The sequence below is a fragment of the Juglans microcarpa x Juglans regia genome, chromosome 6D (assembly GCF_004785595.1).
Source record: "Juglans microcarpa x Juglans regia isolate MS1-56 chromosome 6D, Jm3101_v1.0, whole genome shotgun sequence".
Lineage (NCBI taxonomy): Eukaryota > Viridiplantae > Streptophyta > Magnoliopsida > Fagales > Juglandaceae > Juglans > Juglans microcarpa x Juglans regia.
Genome location: NC_054604.1, coordinates 22,796,598 through 22,816,336, shown reverse-complemented (window position 1 = coordinate 22,816,336; position 19,739 = coordinate 22,796,598). Strand labels below are relative to the sequence as shown.

At 36.8% G+C, this 19,739-nt stretch overlaps 1 protein-coding gene across 1 annotated transcript; it reads right to left on the bottom strand.

Annotated features, from left to right (window-relative positions):
• Nucleotides 1–11,645: 11,645 nt before the first annotated feature.
• On the bottom strand, nt 11,646–12,398 carry LOC121235462. Its single transcript, XM_041131812.1, has one exon. It carries the CDS (start codon nt 12,396–12,398, stop codon nt 11,646–11,648), a length of 753 nt encoding a protein of 250 aa, XP_040987746.1.
• Nucleotides 12,399–19,739: the final 7,341 nt, after the last annotated feature.

The following is a 19,739-nucleotide window of genomic DNA, read 5'->3' as shown; positions in this document are numbered from 1 at the left end:
CACATAAATTTTTGGCTGGTCATCAATTAAGAAAAATGCTCAACTGTGAAGACTGACCATTAAGGAATACTTCTCCTAGATAAATGGGAAAGTGTTGAGTGTAACAAAGCTCAAACAAGGAAATTACTAAAAAAGGCCCAAGCTTTGTGAATGAAAAATACATGATATTTTTGTTTTTCTGGTTCTTTTAAATTATTTTCTTTTTTAAAAATTTTGAAAACAAAATAAATAAAAAAGGGGAGAGAGGGGGGTATGAGTAACTAGAATTGGATTGGGATGGTACCTCTAAAAACATGCTCTACATGTTTAAAAAAAAAAAGGGGCCCGCATGCCTGCAGCATTAACTGCACGTCAATCCCCTTAATCACCATTAAGCCTTGATTCTCTCTTCCACTCACTCTTATATTTTCTCTGATACACTCTTAGAGAGAAACGCATCATCTTTAGTCTATACATCTCAAGAAACTTGGATTTTTCCACTATGCAAAATCAAGGTAAGTCTTTTCTTCAGAATGGATTTCTTAAGTTTAGATTGCAGGAAAACTCTCTTAGGGTTTTCTTAGTCTCCAATTCCTTAAAAAATTCGCTGAAATCCTTGAAGTTTTGGAAACTATAGTTGGCTTGGAACTTGAACACCTTGTTGAATGGGTAGAATAAGGTTTTGGAAAAAACATTAAGGGTAGGGTTTCAATGGAGAAGGCAAGGAACAAATGTTACATGTGAGTCTGTTGGACTATTTTTTTCTCTCAATATTTTTGTCGTTCATTCTATACTACTTGTGTTTAAGTGTAGATCTTTTCTGCATTTGTTAAATTTGTTGAACATTTGTGTGCTTTCAAGATAATTTCCCAGAAACACATACGTGCTAAATTTTTTTTAATTATCTTCACATTCTTGGCCCTGTTACGTTGATATTTTGGAAGAAAAGTGAATCTATTTACTCTATGTATTCATCATGCTCAGAAAATGTTTTTTTTAGATGAAGTACAAGTCGATTGCAAAGAAAGCAAAGTTAGACAACAAAGCACCTCCAGTACATTCTTCCAGTGAGGAAGAGTATGAGTCTCATGAGAGAACTCCAAAGAACGCCCCTCAAAAATTTAAAATGGGAGGAAAAGAATCTGTCCCTCCTAAAGGAGTAGGGAGTAACATCAAAGACTTCTACCAAAGGACCAAAACTCCCAAAGTTTGTGAGTGAGGAAGCAGAGACAGCCTACAAGACTGTGTTCTCCAAGAGAAATGTTCTTGGAGAACAAGAGGTAACTATGAGCGATGTAAATGACCCTGCATTTGAATTTATTGCTCACATATTTGCTAACAGAGGATGAGAGAAAATTACTGAGGGAGCCCCTACCCCTTATATTGAAATAGTAAGGGGATTTAATGCTAACGCTTTACTAACTTTGGACAATAATTTCATTACATCCACTATTAGGGGTGTTGACATGATTATCACTCCTGAGATTATTAGAGAGGTCTATGAACTTCCTATTGTGGAAAATCCAGGTTTTCCATACAAGGGTATGGTGACCCCATAAAAAACTCAAATGAAAGATTTGTTTTCTGGACCCAATGCACCGGCATGGCCCCCAAAGGTTCATAGACTTTCTATGAAATCAATGCTCCCTGAATTTAGATTCCTTGCCAAAGTAGTACTGACAAATATTTGGCCCATCACTAGGCATACTGAGCTGACAATTGAAAAAATCCAGTTTATGTATGCACTAGTTAAGGGTGTACCTATAGATCTTCCCTCCCATATTATTGATGTGATTTCCAAGGCCAGGGCTAACATGACAGACAAGAAAAATCTGCCATTTGGAGGACTCATTACTAAGTTGGCCAAAAATGCTAAAGTGCCTTTAAGAAGCACAGAGGTCACAGTAAAGATGTATAGGAAGATCTCTTCTAAAACGGTCACCAAGTCAGAAGCTGTGGTCAGTGGAAAGAAAAGAAGCCAAACTGAGGCATTCACATCTTCTCATCCTACCTCGGGACAATCCACCAAAGTAATTGAACAACTTCATATGTTGCAGTCAAAATTTGACTAATTCGTGGATAAATGGGAGGAAAAAATGGAGCAAATGCTAGCAGACTTGCAGGAAGAGTTTGAGAAGGTGAGTGATAGGCTACAACAATTTATTCTGGATGTGGATCAGATTCTAAAGACAGTCAATCCAAATGAAGAAAAGGAAAATCAGACTCTGACTGATGCTGACAACCACATAGGGGAAGATGGGATAAATTTGTCAATAGAGGGAGTAGAGGGAGCAGCAAGGGTAATGCAGACAGAATGCTAACACCACCACCGCCACCTTTTATTAATCTTAATTTTTGAAAAGTCTTTGTTGATTTGCATATTGAACAAGCTTTTATTATTTTGATTTCTTTTCTTTTTATTATGTTTGCTATATTAAACTGACATGTGTTTGGTTAAGTTAAGACTCATTATGATACTTCAAAATGCATTATGATACTTCAAATATTTTGTTTTGTTTTGTTTTTTTTGTTTTGTTTTTTTTTTGTTTTTGTTTTTGTATGACTTTCTATATGAGATCTTTGCTGGTGGGTTGGTTAGTTGGTTTTGCAGGTCTAAATCACATTCATCCATCATGTGTTTTGTCATCAATTAACCAAAGGGGAATATTGTAAATGTAATTTATATTTGGCTAGAATTAGATGAGTTTGTACTCAATTCGAATTATGGATGAATGTAATTTTGATAGGACTCTAGGAGTGCATCCGATAAAGATAAGTATTTATCCGATAAAGATGAGTGTTTGAATTGTAACTCTTATCAAATCTTGTTAATATTATAAGATAAGAGTTAATAAGAGTCATAGGCATGTTTTGAATTTTAGAGTTAGTTGAAGAGATAAAGATACAAGCCTTATTTGAACTCAAGGCAATTCAAAAGAAGTTATCTAGTCCGAGATGTTCGCAGATAGTGAACAACGTATCAGACTAGGATTCTGGATAAACCTGTCAGCAGAGTCCTCCTCCAAATCAATTACAGGATTACCTATTTGTAGGGAAGTTGGCTGAGGGTTTTAAGTGACTTGAACAACACATATTCACAAGTGTTGAGAGCTTGAAGATCTGAGTAGGACTTAAAGAGATCGTGAAAGAGAAACTTCTTGAGAGAAGGATTTTCTAAATAGCTCAATCCGTGAGATTGAGTGAAAGCATACTCTAAGGGGGAGTTGCCGTGTTCGAGTTCAACCACTGGAGGTTCCAGTAGAAAAGACAAAGATTGGGAGTGTCAAAGGTTCTGACTACCTACTGCAAGAGAAGACAATTGGGTCGCGTGTCTTGGGTAAACGTGTCTAGTTACAAAGGTTTTGTAAACGTTTTACTTGTAAAACTCTCAATCGATAAAATTGGCTTTCCTGGGTTTGGTTGTCCCATAGGATTTTACTTTTGAGGAGTTCTTAAAAGGGTTTCCATTCGTAACCAAATTATTGTGTTCTTAATACTTTATACTTGTTACTAATCCGTGCCAATAGCTATTTGTTTAGCATTAACGTGCGTTACTGGAGTACTTAGGTAATTTCAAGGACGAGGCATATTCAATCACATATCTAGGTTCAAAACAGGTTTTTTCATGCACCATCTTGCTTCTTCTAAACCAGAATCCCTAACCTATTAAGAAAAAAAGTTGTAAAATCCTCCAATTTGCCCTCCGTCACAATTAGTGTCAGATTCCTTATATTCACTTTCATCTCAATTTCAGTAGCAACGGAATATGTTTTTTCCATAATTCTCGAATGGTAGGCAGTAAAATAAGGCTTTGGGAGATCCTCCAACCTATTCTGGCAGGAGCAACACTTATCTTGAACTTCAACGTATTTTCTTCTTAGATTATATTGGGTTGGTAGGCCATCTGTACAAGCCCTCAATGCAAAGACCTTGACTTAATTAGGAATTTTCATCTTCCGATTTTTGTCTTTTTGCACCGGATCTCTCCCATTGATTCTTCTTTAAATTCTCTCTAAATAATCTATAAGCACTCTTAACATCGAAGCTTCCATTCATCTCATGGGTCCATATTCACTTGTCTTCATTTTCTCTTGGGCAGATAATGATCTTTAAAATTTCAGCAGCTACAATTGGATTGAATAGAGCTATAATTTTTTCAGTATTCCACTATTGAGTGTTATTATCCTTAATAACTATTACCCTTTCAATTATTTAAATGAGGTGATCATGAGTTATAAAAAGGGTTCAAAAGCGTAGCTAACTATGATAAGAGCCTTTTACGTTTAGGCATTTAGATAGATATATGTTGAAGATATATGTTATGCGTATTACATATACATATTAAGCAATGATATTAGAACTATAAAAATAAACTCTGTATGCATGAGATATAAGTTATAAGTTTACATTAAAAGATATTTAAAATATATTAGAAAACATCAAAACCGGAGGCCCCAGAGACACCCATTTTGAACCGTTTTGTTTCTGTAGCTGCGTTTTGATGGTGAGAGTTGTAGAAGTGCACAAGCTATCCCCATAGAGGAATACGCATTCGTGTTGCTTCTACACCTACATTGAAAATGGCCTGTCTTTTCTTCTCATTTTCCAATTGGATTTTTCAAAAATTTACCAACCTCATTTGAGAGGTATTTGTCTGCTAATGGCCAGAATCCTCTACACATTCAAGCTAGCCACCTCCACCGAGCCATGCATCCTATACACCTCCCAAAGCAACTCTTATGGTTGAACTTGAACCCCGCGCAGGCATGTGGGTGTGCCACACACTGGCACATGTGGTCCCTGCTCTTCACTGTGAACTTTGTCTCATGTTTGCATAACTATCTTTCACCCAAAATTCTCTTTCACCCAGATTTCTTATAATTAATAAAAATAAAAGATGCTGCTATTCGGCCGCTCGGTTTTTATTGTTGGACGTGTCTTTAGTTTATTTATATATTTTTTATTTTAAATATTTTTTTAAATATCTTTAAATATTTTAAAAAAATATGCAAATTCACTGATAATAATTTTCTTAATTATTAAAAAAATAAAAAAATAAAAGACATGAACCGTTAAAATGAGAGGAAACATGCATGAAACCACAAAATATGCAATTTTTTTATTTTTTTTTAGAATTTATAAGAGCATCCCCATCCGGTTCTGCATCTCTTCCCCATCCTCATAATTTAGGGATTATTTTAGGGTTTTGGAGAAAAACCATCTCCATCCCAATCCCCATTTTGCAGTTTGTTTATACGGTCTCTACGTTCTTCATCCCGCGAAAACCCTCTCCATCGATGTGCCCCTCCCTCGCAACACCAACGAACGCAGTACACACCTCTATTGGCATTCCTGTAAGTTTTTTACTTCGGTTTCAAGAAATCAAAACCTTTTCTCATTTTCCTTCACTTTCCCTCATTTTCTTGGAATATCTCTCTCCTTCTATGTTTCTCTCTTACCATTTTTCTTCCTCCCGACGCCATGATCAAGGTAAGCATACCAATGGAGAGCAACTCTGTCTTTGGCTGGGTGAATTTTTCGCTGTTTGGCTGCCGAGAAAGTGTCGAGCTCACTTTCATTGTTACGCATTTTGGTTTTGATTTTTGTTTATGATTTTGGGGTTTTTAGAGGAAACCGCTTCATCAATTTTATTCTTGCGTTGCTATTGATTTCTCTGTGTTATTTTGGCTCTCTTCACTATTTGGATGCCGATAAACACCATGGAAAAAAGCCTACTGTTTGATTTGCAATTTTTCTCGATGTCACTCTCGTTTAGATTGAGGTTTTGGGCTTTGTTGAGGAAACCGATTGAAATTGCCTATGACATGCGTTGCCATTGATTTCTCTGTATTATTTTGGCTCTCTCGAGTTGTTTGGCTGCCGAGAAAGTAATGGGAAATTAGTTTCTGTTTTTTTTAATTATTCTGTTTCTCTCATTGCTGTATTGACTGTTGACTGTGTTGATTGTTGAAATGCCGAGAATTTCAAGAAAAAATTCACACAGATTTTAGGGGTTTTTGGTTTTGAGAAAAATTTGGTGAAGTTTGTGATTATGGAATGTGTGAGGTTTTTAGTTTTGAGGAGAGTTTGGTGGATGAAGTGGTTATGGAATTTGTGGGGTTATTGGTTTTGAGACCATTTTGGTGGAGTTTGAAATCACTATGGAATGTGATTTATCATTTTTTGTGGTTGTCCATTCATTAATTTGTTGTTTTGTTGGGTCCTTTGCAGTGTTTCGTATCTCTCGGGAAAGGGGCTGTTATTAGGTTGTGATGATGGTGTAATAGTGATGTGGTTAATTCACAAGTGTTAATAGGACCCCATCGATATGGCGGGGTGATCCTCACCCGGATTGTCATATTGCAGTTTTTGGTACTTTCCAGAAAAGGCAATGGATGTTCGGGTGAGGTTTTGCAGCCATTAGATGTGAATGGCTCCTTACTTACGCATGCTGTCAATATTTCTACTATTTTGAGCCCCATTTATTTATAAATTCGATATGAATGAACCTGATGGGAATGCTCTTATTTAGTATTATTGTGATTTGTATTGTTGTTTGGTTGTTGTTTTGTGTGAATATGTGAATTGGTCAGTTCTGTTCGATTGCTTTTTTGCTGTGTCATTGTTTGAGAAAGTTATGTTGTGATAAAAAAATTATGTGTAAATTAAACACCCTTGGCTATGATAATGACAAAGTCTGGTGGGGATACAGAAAATTTATGGTCATTTCCTCAATGGCTAGGTAACCCGGACGGCCAACAAGTAGTGGCAACCAGTTGTTGCAGCCATGAAAGGGTGGCCAAATTTCATAGATATCACCATTTGGTTCTTGAGCCGGCTCTTGAAAAAACCCCAAACTTCATACTTAAGTGTCTAATATTTCAATGCATTTTTAGATATGGATTTACAAGACCCTAGACATATGTATTTCACCAACCTCCTGAGTGAAGATCCTCAATTAGACCCCACATATGGTGGGCAAAGTGGAAACTTTCCTATGACTGTTGATGGTGGGCAAAGTGGAAACGAAAGGCCCAAGCCTTGTCAGTACTGGAGATTCTTGGGCTTAGCAAGCTGAAATATACGCTTTTGGAGGAGTCACGTGCTCAGGAGAAAGAGTATTTTCGTCTCAAGGCCGAAAAAATGAAGTATGACAATGAGAAATAGCTAAATTTCATCCGTCTCGAGGATGAAAGACTGAGGTTGGAGGCCAAGAAGATGGAAAATGAGAAGGAAAAATAGTTAAATAAAATCTGTCAAGAGGACAAATGACTGAGGTTGGAGGCGGAGAAAGTAGAGCTCGCTAAGAAGGATGTGGATTAGCGCATTATGATGATGGACGTGAGTGCCATGCCAAGAATGCAACAGTTATATTTCGAGCAACTGCAGAGGGACATCATGGCGAGATGCAATGATGCATGACATTTGGATTGATTTTTTTATGGAAAAAAGTTTATTTGTTTATTCATTTTTTGTTTCAGACAATAATGGATGACAATATTAAGACAATTTATTTCTTTATTTATTGAGTTTTTGAAACAAGGAAATTACCTATTACAATTTCAGAAACTATTACAGATTACCTAAAATACAATCACTACTAACATAAAAGAACTACGATTTAAAACAGAGAAATCAAATATAGTCACTATCACATGAAGGAAATACCAATCAATTTTTCAATTAGATCTGTTTGGAGCTAATAATGTGCCGATGTGTCTCTAATATTATGATGACGTTGGATGAAGTCTGTACGCTCAGTTGTATGATTGCGTGAGAATTGGAGGACTTCATCATTAAGTTGATCATACTCAATGTTCGATTCCTCACTATCATCACGCTCATATTCAATGATCATATTATGTAGAATAACACATGTTTTCATTATATTTGTTAGTTCCTTGACTTTGAATATTCGAGAAGGTCCACGAATGATTGCAAATCGTTGTTGAAGTACCCCGAATGCACGCTCGACATCTTTTTTTGCGGATTCTTGTGCTTTCACAAAAATTTTTTTCTTATTCCCTTGTGGTGACGGAATTGTCTTGGCAAAAGTTTGCCACTTAGGATAGATACCATCCGCAAGGTAATACCCCATCTTGTAGTGGTTGCCATTGATTGTGTAATTCATTAGAGGAGCACGCCCTTGGGCAAGTTCCGTGAAAATAGAAGATATCTCTAGCACATTAATGTCGTTATGTGAACCGGGCATACTAAAAAATGCATGCCACATCCAAAGATCATATGAAGCAACTGCTTCTAAAATAATAGTTGGTTCACGAATGTGGCCGGAGTACATACCGTTTCAAGCTGCAGGACAATTTTTCCACTTCCAATGCATGCAGTCAATGCTTCCCTGCATTCCTGGGAATCCCCGTTATTCACCAACCGCAAGCAATCGAGCAATATCATTGGCATTTGGAAACCGCAAATATTCATCTGAAAAAACACTTACTATTGTCTCAAAAAATTTTTTAAGGCTCTCCATTGCGGTGCTTTCACCAATACGTATGTATTCATCCATAAAATCTCCAGTAACCCCATATGCTAGCATTCTAAGTGCTGCGGTTATATTTTGCATAGAAGATAAATCGAGTCTTCCGGTATTATCTCTTCTTTGGACGAAGTACGGCTCGTAAGACTCAATCTCATTTAGAATACAGAGAAATAGGGGACGGCTCATCCGAAATCTCATTCGAAATAGATTCGAGGGATATACTGGATTTTCTGCGAAATAATTGCGAAATAGGCGCTCGTGCCCTTGAATATGATCATGCCAAATAAACTTATGGCATTGGCGATTGGCACGATGCCTCGATGACTGTCCATCGACCTCGTCATTAAGAACAACATTTAACTCATCTTTAGATGATAAGTATGTGAGTAATTTGTGAAAGAAGGTACGAGCCATATGATGAAGAGAGTGAGATATCAGGGGAGACTGTTGAATTTAGGTTCTTTAGATGAAATAAGACTTGAGTTTGTGAGAATGTGAATTCAAGCAAAATGCGTATTTATAGAGGAAAAAATTATTGTTACATATAGGACAAAAAATGTTACCGTTTAAGAGAAGACAAAAAAAGTTACCATTTGAGAAAAGACAAATAATATTACTGTTGGAGGCAGGACTTCAAGATGTTATCGTTTGAGGTAGGTGTTCAAAATGTTATCGTTAGAAAATGCACATATTAAAAAAAAATTATTATTTTTATAATACAGATTTCGGTTTGAAAAATAATACTATATTCGGTAGTCAAAATCGTATAGGTATTTAGTAGAATGTGAAATTTGAAAAGAATGAAGATGATAAGACAAAATAGTTAGTAGTTAAGATTATAAATAGAAGTGAGAGAAAAAAATAATAAAGAAATAATATTTAATAGAATAGAGATAGAGATAAAAAATGAGATATAAAAGATTTTTAAAAAATAAATAAAATTATGTGAAAAGTTTTAAAAGATATACTTTTTAATTAAATTATACAAAATTTTATCACAAACGGATGAGGATGCTCTAATATTTCCTCTTTGGAGGCACCGGAAAGCTATTATCTCTCCTGTCCAATCATGCAAGTCGTGCTTCCCCAGATACATGTCATGTGCCAATCATGACATTCAAATCATGCTAAAATAAATGCAACTTTTCAGTTGAGTATAGACCATTTTTTGTTTTACATACTCAATTATTAAAAGTTTCAATTTACACGTCAACAGGTTTGTCCATCTTAATGATTAAATTGCATCTGACAGTATAAATCGAGAATATATATATAAAGAAATAATTGTGTAGGGATGAAAACTGTGATTATCTGTTTTAGAAATTATTTTTAATTTGAAAAAGAAAACTGACCAAAAACACGAAACTCTCAGCAATATAATACGGTTATGCTCATAATAAGAGATCATGGAAGCACTTGTAAGATCTCACAGAATATTAGATTAATGCTTTAATCTCACGAGGCATTGTTTATAAATTTTATTTTAAGGATTTTATGACATTAACATATATAATAACATTTATATAAAGAGAAGCTTCATAATACATCATTGATCATGAGAAGTTTAATACCAAAGCTCCATTTCTTGTTTCTCTTTCTTGTAGAGGTCGGATCCTCTGGAAAATTGATTCTATTTTCTTTTCATTCTCTTAATTTTCTTACCATCCAAATAAAATCAGGTCGCGTGTTAAAAATAGGTATCATGTAATGCAAAAAAAGCCACGGAAGAAATTATTCAAAAAAAAACAAAAAAAAGAAGCATCATGTCCTACATTTTAGAAAATCTTCACGTTGGATGAAACAAACTGCGCGCAATCACGGATAGAAATTAGAAATTCGTTTCGTCATATCATGGTTGTTTATTAACAACTCGTAATGTGCAAATAAAAAATGATGAGAATTAGTAAAAGGAAAGGGAGAGAAGACAAAAAATGGATGTAGCGGGCAGATCGATAACGAAGATGGGCGGAAGTGGAAGTGAAATTGGCCGGTCTGGATCGTGATATGAGATAAGATAAGATAAGATAGTTTTAGATGAGTTGAATAAAATATTATTATAATATTATTTTTTAATATTATTATTATTATTATTTTAAAATTTAAAAATATTAAATTAATTATTATATTTTATATAAAAATTTAAATAAATTATAATAAAAAGATAAAATAAAATAAAATAAAATGAAATAATTCATATATTTAAACTAATCTTAAAATTCGTATTGATGAGGAATGAAAAGGATCAAGACATTCTTTTAAGTAGGGCCCGCTGGCACGCTGCTCCCAGTTTTCCACGAAGTGGTAAATAAGGACAAGCGTGCTCCAAGTAGTCTCGAAATGGTACTGTTGGTTTTATGTACGTGTATAACAAAGATAATGATAGACTTATTATTCTTCTATCATCTTTTTATTATTTTTTTTATATTTTTTAAATTTTTTAAAATTTTTTTAACCTTTTTTACTTAATGGCTAAGAAATTGATCATTAGTAAAGTTGTATATTTTTAAAAAAATTTTAATGATTAAAGATGTTAAAAAAATACTTAAAAGAAAATAATAAAAAAAATAAAAATTTCAAATACATTATAGAGTAGTAAAAATGTGATAAGAGAGTAGTAAGTCTATCATTATTTTTATAACAATAATCCATTACTTTTTCTTACGATAATTAGTTTTTTTTTAAGTAAAATATTTCATTTCATTTCATATCAAGAAACAAAGTTTGTCCTGTATTACAAGTGTAAGGATCTCCGATGGACTATTTTCAATCCATACTAATTCCTCCTCTGTCTCTAAAGCTAGTTTTACTAATTGATGTGCTACTGTATTGCTTTCCCTAGAAATATGTTGTATCTTCCAAGATGTTTTACTGTTAAAAGTGCTTCTCAAATCTTCTATTAGTTGGCCATACCACACCCAGACCTCCTCTTTACTATTTACAACTCTTATCACTGTCTGTGCATCTCCTTCAAAAACTATGTTCTTCAGGTTCAATTCAAAGCATAATTCAACAGCCCTGCACAGTGCATGAATTTTAGCAAGAATAGATTGACTAACATTCTTTTTGCTCATACATAAGGATGTTAATACCTAACCCTCTCCGTCCCTCATAATAACACCTGCCCCCATCTTCAGTCCCTCAGAGTCAAAAGAAGCGTCCCAGTTAACTTTCACCATCCCTCGCTTGGTCTCTTCCATTTTACCACTGCTCTCCCTGATACTGCAGAACTAAGGTTACAAACAAGGTCCTTCTCGGCCCTTTGGTACTCTTCTAAATTATCCAAGACTGTTCTTATGATTTTGTAGGGGTTGGAGAAAACCTCTTCAAAGACAAACTTGTTTCTTCTCAACCAAATTTTTCTCATAATGGCTGCCACTTTCTCTAGTTCTCCTTGATTTAGGTTTTTCACTAACCTTCCCCAAAGAGGATAGAAGTCCAACTCGTAACTGGGCCATTTTTTGATTGGACTTACACTTTCTGCCCAAATGTCTGAGGAGGTTGCACAACTCCAAAGTGAATGAGTGACTGACTCCACTTCCCTACTGCAAATAGGGCACAAGGCTAACTCAACTACTTTCCTCTTCAACAAGTTCTCCTTTGTAGGTAAGCAGTTGTTGGTTGCTTTCCACACAAAATTTTTGACAATAGCAGGCACGTTTAATTTCCATATTTCATTCCACAGACCATTCTCATTGTTTGTTCTAGAGGGTTCTCCTTTTGCCATTTTCTTCAACCTCATCTCCAAGTGGTATGTGCTTTTAACTGAGAAAATTCTTGATTTTGTATAGCCCCAGTCTATTAATAGGAATTGTTGCTGAATAGGAATTGTTTTAACTATGTCTGCTTCACTCTCTCCCAGTTCTTCTACCACCATTTCTCCCCTCCATTCACCTTTTGTTGTGTCAATAAAGTCCTCCACCATTAAACACCTGTTAATTGTATTAACTAGAGGACGAACTTTTCGATAGGTTGATGAGGAAAAAACCCATCTGTCCTCCCAAAAATTTATACTCCTGCCATTGCCAACTCGCCAGGTTACTCCCTCCCTCAGCAAGTTTAGTGAGCCCCACAAGCTCCTCCACATCACAGATGGGCAGTAGCCTAATTTTGCATTTAACAAACCCTCATTCCTGAAGTACTTTTCCTTTAGCACAGTTGTAGAGAGAGACTTGGTGTTAGTAAAAAATCTCCAGCACTGTTTTGCTAGCATAGCTTTGTTGAAGCTATCTATGTCTTTAAAGCCCATACCACCTACTTCTTTTGGTACTCCCAGCTTCTCCCAACTCCTTCATTGTATTTTCTTTACATTTTCCTTCTGCCCCCACCAGAAATTTTCCATTAGCGTAGAAATTTCTTGACATAGCTTCTTTGGCAGCCTAAAGACACTCATGTAGTAAGTAAGTAGGAATAGCTTGGATCACTGCTTTCAGTAAAACTTCCTTCCCGGGCTAAGATAAGAATTGGTTTTTCCAATTACTCAAGCGCTGCCAAACCCTCTCTTTTATCCCCCTGAAGGTGTTATACTTGGACCTCCCTACCATGGATGGCAAACCCAAGTATTTTTCACAAGACCCACTCTGTCTGGCTCCAGCATTATCTAGTATCTGCTTCTTCACCTGCTACTTTGTGTTGCTACTGAAAAATAAGGTTGATTTCTGTTGGTTTAGGCATTGACTGGATGCCTTTTCATAAAGACACAAGGCCTATTTGACTTGTCTCCAATCCTCCATAGTAGCTCTACAAAAGAGAATGCAGTCGTCTGCGAACATGAGGTGATTTGCCCTTGTCCCTCCTCTTGTGACATTTACCCCTCTGATATTCCCTCTGCTCTCAGCCTGGTTGAAAAGGTTCTCAAACCTTAAGCACAAATAAAACTGAGTAAGAGATTGTGGATACACAGTTCATGATAAGACTAATCCAATTATTATCAAAATTCACTTTCCTCATCACTGCTTCCAAATACCTCCACTCCACACGGTCGTAAGCTTTTGACATATCTAGTTTTAGGGCCATACTTTCTAACTTCCCTCTCTGCCTATTTTTCATCGAGTGTAACAACTCAAAAGACACTAAAATGTTGTCAGTAATCAATCTCCCAGGGATAAATGCACTTTTTTGTTGGGAGATTATACTTGGGAGGATTATCTTCAGTCTATTAACTAAGACTTTAGCAATTATCTTGTAAATAACGTTACATAGGCTTATTGGCCTATACTCATTCACCATCTCAGGGGACTGGACTTTTGGAATTAGAGCAATCAAAGTATGGTTCATAGGCTGTGACATACCTCCACCGTGTAGAAAACTGAGGACAACACTGCATATTCCATCCCCCACGATAGCCTAATAAGTTTGGAAAAAACTTGCACCGAAACCATCGGGTCCAGGTATAACACCCGGATCCAAGTTTGGTATAGTTGGACTGTGGATTTTATTTATTTATTTGGAGATCTATGCCGTTTATTTATTTATTTAATTATTTTTTTATTTTTATTCTCCCCAATTGTTTTTTTTTCGTTTCCTTCTCTTCCTGTCTATATTTTTTTTTTCGCACGGCTTTTTTTTTTCTTTTTCCGTCGCACAGCATGCATACACACATGCATTCGTTCACGGCATGCATGCACACACACGTCTCTCTCGACTCTCTAGGTTTCACCTCACATATATATAGATGATTATGTTTTTCCCAAGCACTGAGATTTTACCCAACACTGCCGCTGCTAGAAACTCCTCCCCACGCAAACGGCAACCCGATCTCTGCACCTTTCAGCCATCCCCGTTGTCGTCCAACACCCTCACGGAAGCTCAAACACGTTCGTCACCACTGCTGCCCGGTTTGTCCTCCCCCAACCTCCATCTCCACGTAAAACCGACGCCAGAACAACCCTCGGAAAACACTTTTGACAGCCACGGGAAACAGCAACCCATGCTTTTATCGAATTAAAATCCTCTGTTTCTCCTCTCAAAAATAGAGCAGCACCACTTATACGGTTAGTCACCACCGTACGTCGGGGAAACTATCGGACCAGCCTCAGAATCCGCTGGTTGTCACTTTTCCGTCAGCCTCGAGCCACCTCAGTCCCGCCTTGTCCCTCGCGGTGAGTACCTCCTTCGGTTACTCCCTCCTTTCTCTCCGCCCTCTCTCGCTCACTTTTCCCTCTCCTTCTTTGGTGCCCAGCGCTGCTCGACGGAAGCTTCGCCCCGCTCCTGCTCTTCTGCCGCGCCACCGCAGTCCCTCCAGTCAGCCCCGTCGCACCTCACCCTCAACGCGTGCCTCGGTTTCCTTGGGTAGTTTCTGCCGTGCATGTTATTCAGTTACGTAGGTTTTGTTTTAGTTAGATTTCAAGGAGCTAATTGAATTACCGTAACGCCCTTCACTGCAGGTTATATTAATGGGCTTTTATATTTTATTATGTATTAGTATACTGTTATTTAATTATGATTACAGAAAATTATTTTATTATGTTATTAAGTAAAGATTTATGTTAAGAGTAAAAAATATTGGAGTAATGTTGTTTTTACATTTTAAATATGTTTTAGTGTATTTAATAATAGTTATGGTTTACTTTAAAATATTTTGGGATAATTATATTATCTAGTATTGAACTTTATAAGTTGTTTTCATTAATAAATAAGTTAAATTTTTTAAATGTTTTTAGTCAAAGTTATCAATTGGACAGTGGCGATTTTAGAAAAAGGTGATAAATTTTAAGGTTATGAAATTTTAGGTTTTGAAGAATTAAGTAGGTTATTTTAGAAATTTAGGATTAAGTATCGAAATAAGTGGTTGATTGGAAATTTACGGGAATTACTTGATTATTTGATAGGTAACGATTGTTAATTGTTCGACATTTTAAGGAAAATTCTGAAAAGCTAAGAAGTCCAGGTAAGCGGGGTTCCTATGCTAGAATTTGCATTAAATAAAATGAACTGAGGTCCGTTTTGGAAAATATGTATGTTTTGTTATAAAAAAAAATTTGAACTACCTCAGTTATTTGTTCTACATTACTCATGAGATCCTGTTTAAGAAGAAAGTATTTTCTGTCATGATTGGTGTAGACATGAGCTTATTTTTGACATTTTGTTTTTGAACTTTGAAAATGAGAGCGAATATGAAATTTGTGCATAAATTATGTTGTGATATGATTTTGTTCTGTTCCGAAGATTTTTGTTCAGTACACTGTTTGGAAAAGACGTGATTTCTGAAAACCTTTGGCATGACTCTCTGATTCTGAATTTGATTCTGTTTTCGTTCTGTTCAGTTACGGCCCAGCCACGGGTGATAATAGTGGCATACGGCCCAACCACGGGTTACAATAGTGGTTATGGCCCAACCACGGGTAATAATAGTGGATACGGCCCAACCACGGGTTATAATAGTGGATACGGCCCAATCACGGGTAATAATAGTGGATACGGCCCTGCCACGGGTTATAGTAGTGGTCTCTGTTTTGAGTGCACACCTTGGTGACAGAGTGTTTTATGTTCTGCTTGGCTATCCGCAGATGCACAACCCTACCATGGGGATTATACATTGCCTTTGTTCTGATATGATGTTCTGATGATGATGATGATCTTTTATGTTATGCCAAAGAATATTTTGAATGAAATTATTTCTAAATCTTCGCTCTTATATTTTGATAACATGTTCTGCTTCCGCACTCTGAAAATGAAAATGTTTTGTTCTGCATTCTGATTTCTGTAAATGTTCATGTTTATACACTAGTATATGTTCTCTGCTTACTGAGTTGTTGATAACTCACCCCTTATCTCTATATATTTTTCAGATAATTTTGATGGTTCAGCTGGGGAGCAAGAGTAGAAAGTTTAACAACGTGTGATGATCGTAGTGGAATAAGTGCCTGATGGTACAAATGCTTATTTGAGAGTCGTAGTTAGTAAGCTGATTTATTTTTTCGAGTATTTGATTTGATGAGTTGATGATGTGTTCGAGTTTTTGGAGAATTTCTAACTTATGTTATTGGGGATTTCTTTATTGTCGCCATGGAGGAACTTAGATTTTTGGTTTGATTAAGTGTATTAATATTTTATGGGATTTTTCTGGAGTTTATAGTTGTGTTATTTAAGTTAATTTTAAGTATTAAGAGCTAACTCTCCAGACCTCTGGGAACGGGGCGTTACACCAGGTGACTTGTAAGGCCCCATCTATTGGACTGCTATCTCGATCTCAGATTTAGTGAACTCCTTCAACAGCCCCTCAGTCATCTCTTGGGTTACCCGAGGCTCTAAAGATTGTAAACAATCATCTTTCACCTCCTCTGTGGGTGTGTTTGAGGTGAACACCTCTTCAAAATGCCTTTTAAAAGCTGTTTCAATGTCTATCTGTTCACTCAGCACCCTTGAATTTAAGTCCGTGACTTGATTGATTCTGTTTTTTCTCCTCCTTTGACTAGCACAGGCATGGAAAAACTTTGTATCACGGTCCCCAGACTGATACTAAATCTTTTTAGCCCGCTGCCTCCATTTCATGTTTTCTTGTTCCAGCAAGATCCCTAGTTCTCCTTGAATTTCCTTAATTGCCTCATTGTTCTAACCATCTTCCACCTCCTGTAACAACTTCAGACTCTCTGTCTTCCTTTTAATTTCCCCTTCACCATCTCTTAGTTTCTGTCTGCTCCACCCCTCAAGCGCTACACTACAATCTTTCATAGACCTTTGTATCTCCTTCATGGGATCATTACTTTCGAAGGTATTTGACCACTCTTTGGAAATAATCTCCTCACATTCTTTGTCTTTTGTCTAGCTGATCTCAAATCTAAACAACCTCTTAAAATAGGCACTTCTGAATTGGGTTGAGTGCATGGATAAAAGCAGTGGTTTATGGTCTGAGCATCGTGCTGGTAAAGTTTCCACCCTAACTTCCTTAAACACCTCTCTCCAGCAGCTGTTAGCTACTGCTCTATCTAATCTTTCTTTGGTAAAAGTATCATCTGTGTCGATTGCTCTAGGAAAATTTATCTCCATTATAACCTAGATCAGACAAGCCATTGGAAACCAAAGTATCTCTTAACAGACCCATTTGAGATTCTCCCCTATGCCTTCCTCCATATTTTTCTGTGTGGACTAAAACCTCGTTAAAGTCTCCTATGACACACCAAGGTAATTGATCAGTGGGGTTTAACCTCCCCAACAGATCCCTTGAGGTCTTCCTCAACCCTATCTCTGGATGGCCGTAAAAACCTATGAAAAGCCATTTCTTCTTTGTAACTTCCTCCATGACCCAGGCATTAACATGCCACTATGAAAAATTATGTATCTCCACCTCCACCTCGTCCCTCTATAGCAAAGCAATTCCTCCCCTCCTCCCCACTGGGTCAATAACAAAACAGTTATCAAAACCCAGTCTTCTCTTCACACCTTCCATCCTTTGAGTAACCATCATTGTTTCAATCAGAAAAATCATCTTGGGCTTCTTATTCCTTGCCATACTGCAAAGGTCCTGAATTGTCCGAGGGTTCCCAAGCCCTCGGTAGTTCCAACTTAAGAGAATCATCTGGTGAGGTGGAGGCTGCACCTCTTATGTTTCAGGTACTACTTCTTCCTCAACGCTAGAGTATTTTAGCTTCTTTCCTTTTGTGACTTTGCTGGGAACCTCATCAATGCATTCTACATTGCGTTTCTTCCTAAGAGGAGTTGGTGCATGCTGCTCACCTTTGCTCCTATTTCGAGCTCTTCTTTTCCAGCTACTCTTTAAGGGCATTCTATTATCGTTTATACTTGCCACTGTTTCTTCCATTTCTGCAATCATTTCTACACTTGTTTCTATTTCAACTCCCTTTGGTATGTTGACAACATCCCTATCTACTTCATCCCCTCGTGTTTTCCCTTGACTAGGTATATCGCTATCCCCATCTACCCACCCAGTTCCCACTGTCCCTTCCTTCCTGCTGGTATTAGCTGCAATATCTTCTGGCTGCCAACCCTCATTACCACCTTCTGCGATGCTTGGTCCTCTACTCTTGATTCCCCTTATTGGACTACGTCGGAAGCTTAAACTAGCCCTTAGCCAAGGACCAAATTGGTTGTCCCTATCGTTATTGTTACTCTGTTTTATCCCTTGCCGTTCACACCCCAGTACACCATGGAGGATACAGCCACATTTGAAACACATCTTTGGCAACTTCTCATAGACAAAAAGGACCCACATTTTCTGTCCTTCCAGGTTCACGGTTCTTCCCCTTGCAATAACCTTCCTTATATCCATCTCTATTTTGACTCTCAGGTAGTTCCCCCACCTTACATCATCCTCTGGAGCATCGACCTCCAGGACTTTACCCACCGAGTTTCCAATCAACAATCCCGTTTGACTTGTCATGCACCCTAGAGGCAGGTTGTGCATCTGAATCCATAAAGGAACCACATCGAAGTTTATTAGGTTTGGTTGAGACAAACCATCAAACAGTTTCAGAGAAAACATGTGATTATCAAAAAGCCATGGGCAACCCTCCAGGATACGCCTCTTATCACCTTGATTCACGAAAGTAATGATGAATGTATTTGGTCTGATTTCTATAAAGGTAGGAGGCTTGCTGACTTTCCATATTTTCATCATTGTAGAAAATACAACCTCCTTTCCTACCTTCCTGTTCGAGCATACATTTCCTACTAAACTTCACTTTCCTCTGTAGCTAACTTTCTCCAAGTCTTCCAGTAGCAAGTCTGTCGATGCGTTCTCATCCTCGTTTAGATTTAACCCCTCCAAGTCCTCCATCTCCCCCCACTGCTATCACTTGCGTGAAACAGTGACTGCCCAGCCCTCCCAGAAAGCTGTACTAGACTCTTCTCCTTTGCTCACACCCCCAGGGCGCCAGAGAGAAACTTTTTACGATAATTATTTAGGAGGGCACATGAGAGATGCTTGATTTGACTACCGTCCGTATGCTTAAGTGTAATATTGTAACATAAATAATTCTATTTATTATTCCCACGCACCATGCACCGCACTTATTTTACTTTATTTTTCTATTTTTTTTCTTATAACAAGTATGTGGTGTATGGATGATAAGTAGAACAATTCAATTAGTTTAATAATAATAAAATAAAATAAAAAATAATAAAAATAAAAAATAATTAAAAATAATTTTAAAATATGTAAATTATGTGATGTGAAATGATGACTAGCATCCCTCTTAGGTCAAAAGTAGACATATATAAATCAATCAAATGGGGAATTTAAATTCACCCTTTTTAATATACAAGTACATGATATTCACATGTGAATAGATTTGGTCATTGAGTGTAC

Coding starts and splice junctions, on each gene's coding strand:
- LOC121235462 (XM_041131812.1), bottom strand. CDS start 12,398: ATGGTGGAGGACTTTATTGACACAACAAAAGGTGAATGGAGGGGAGAA.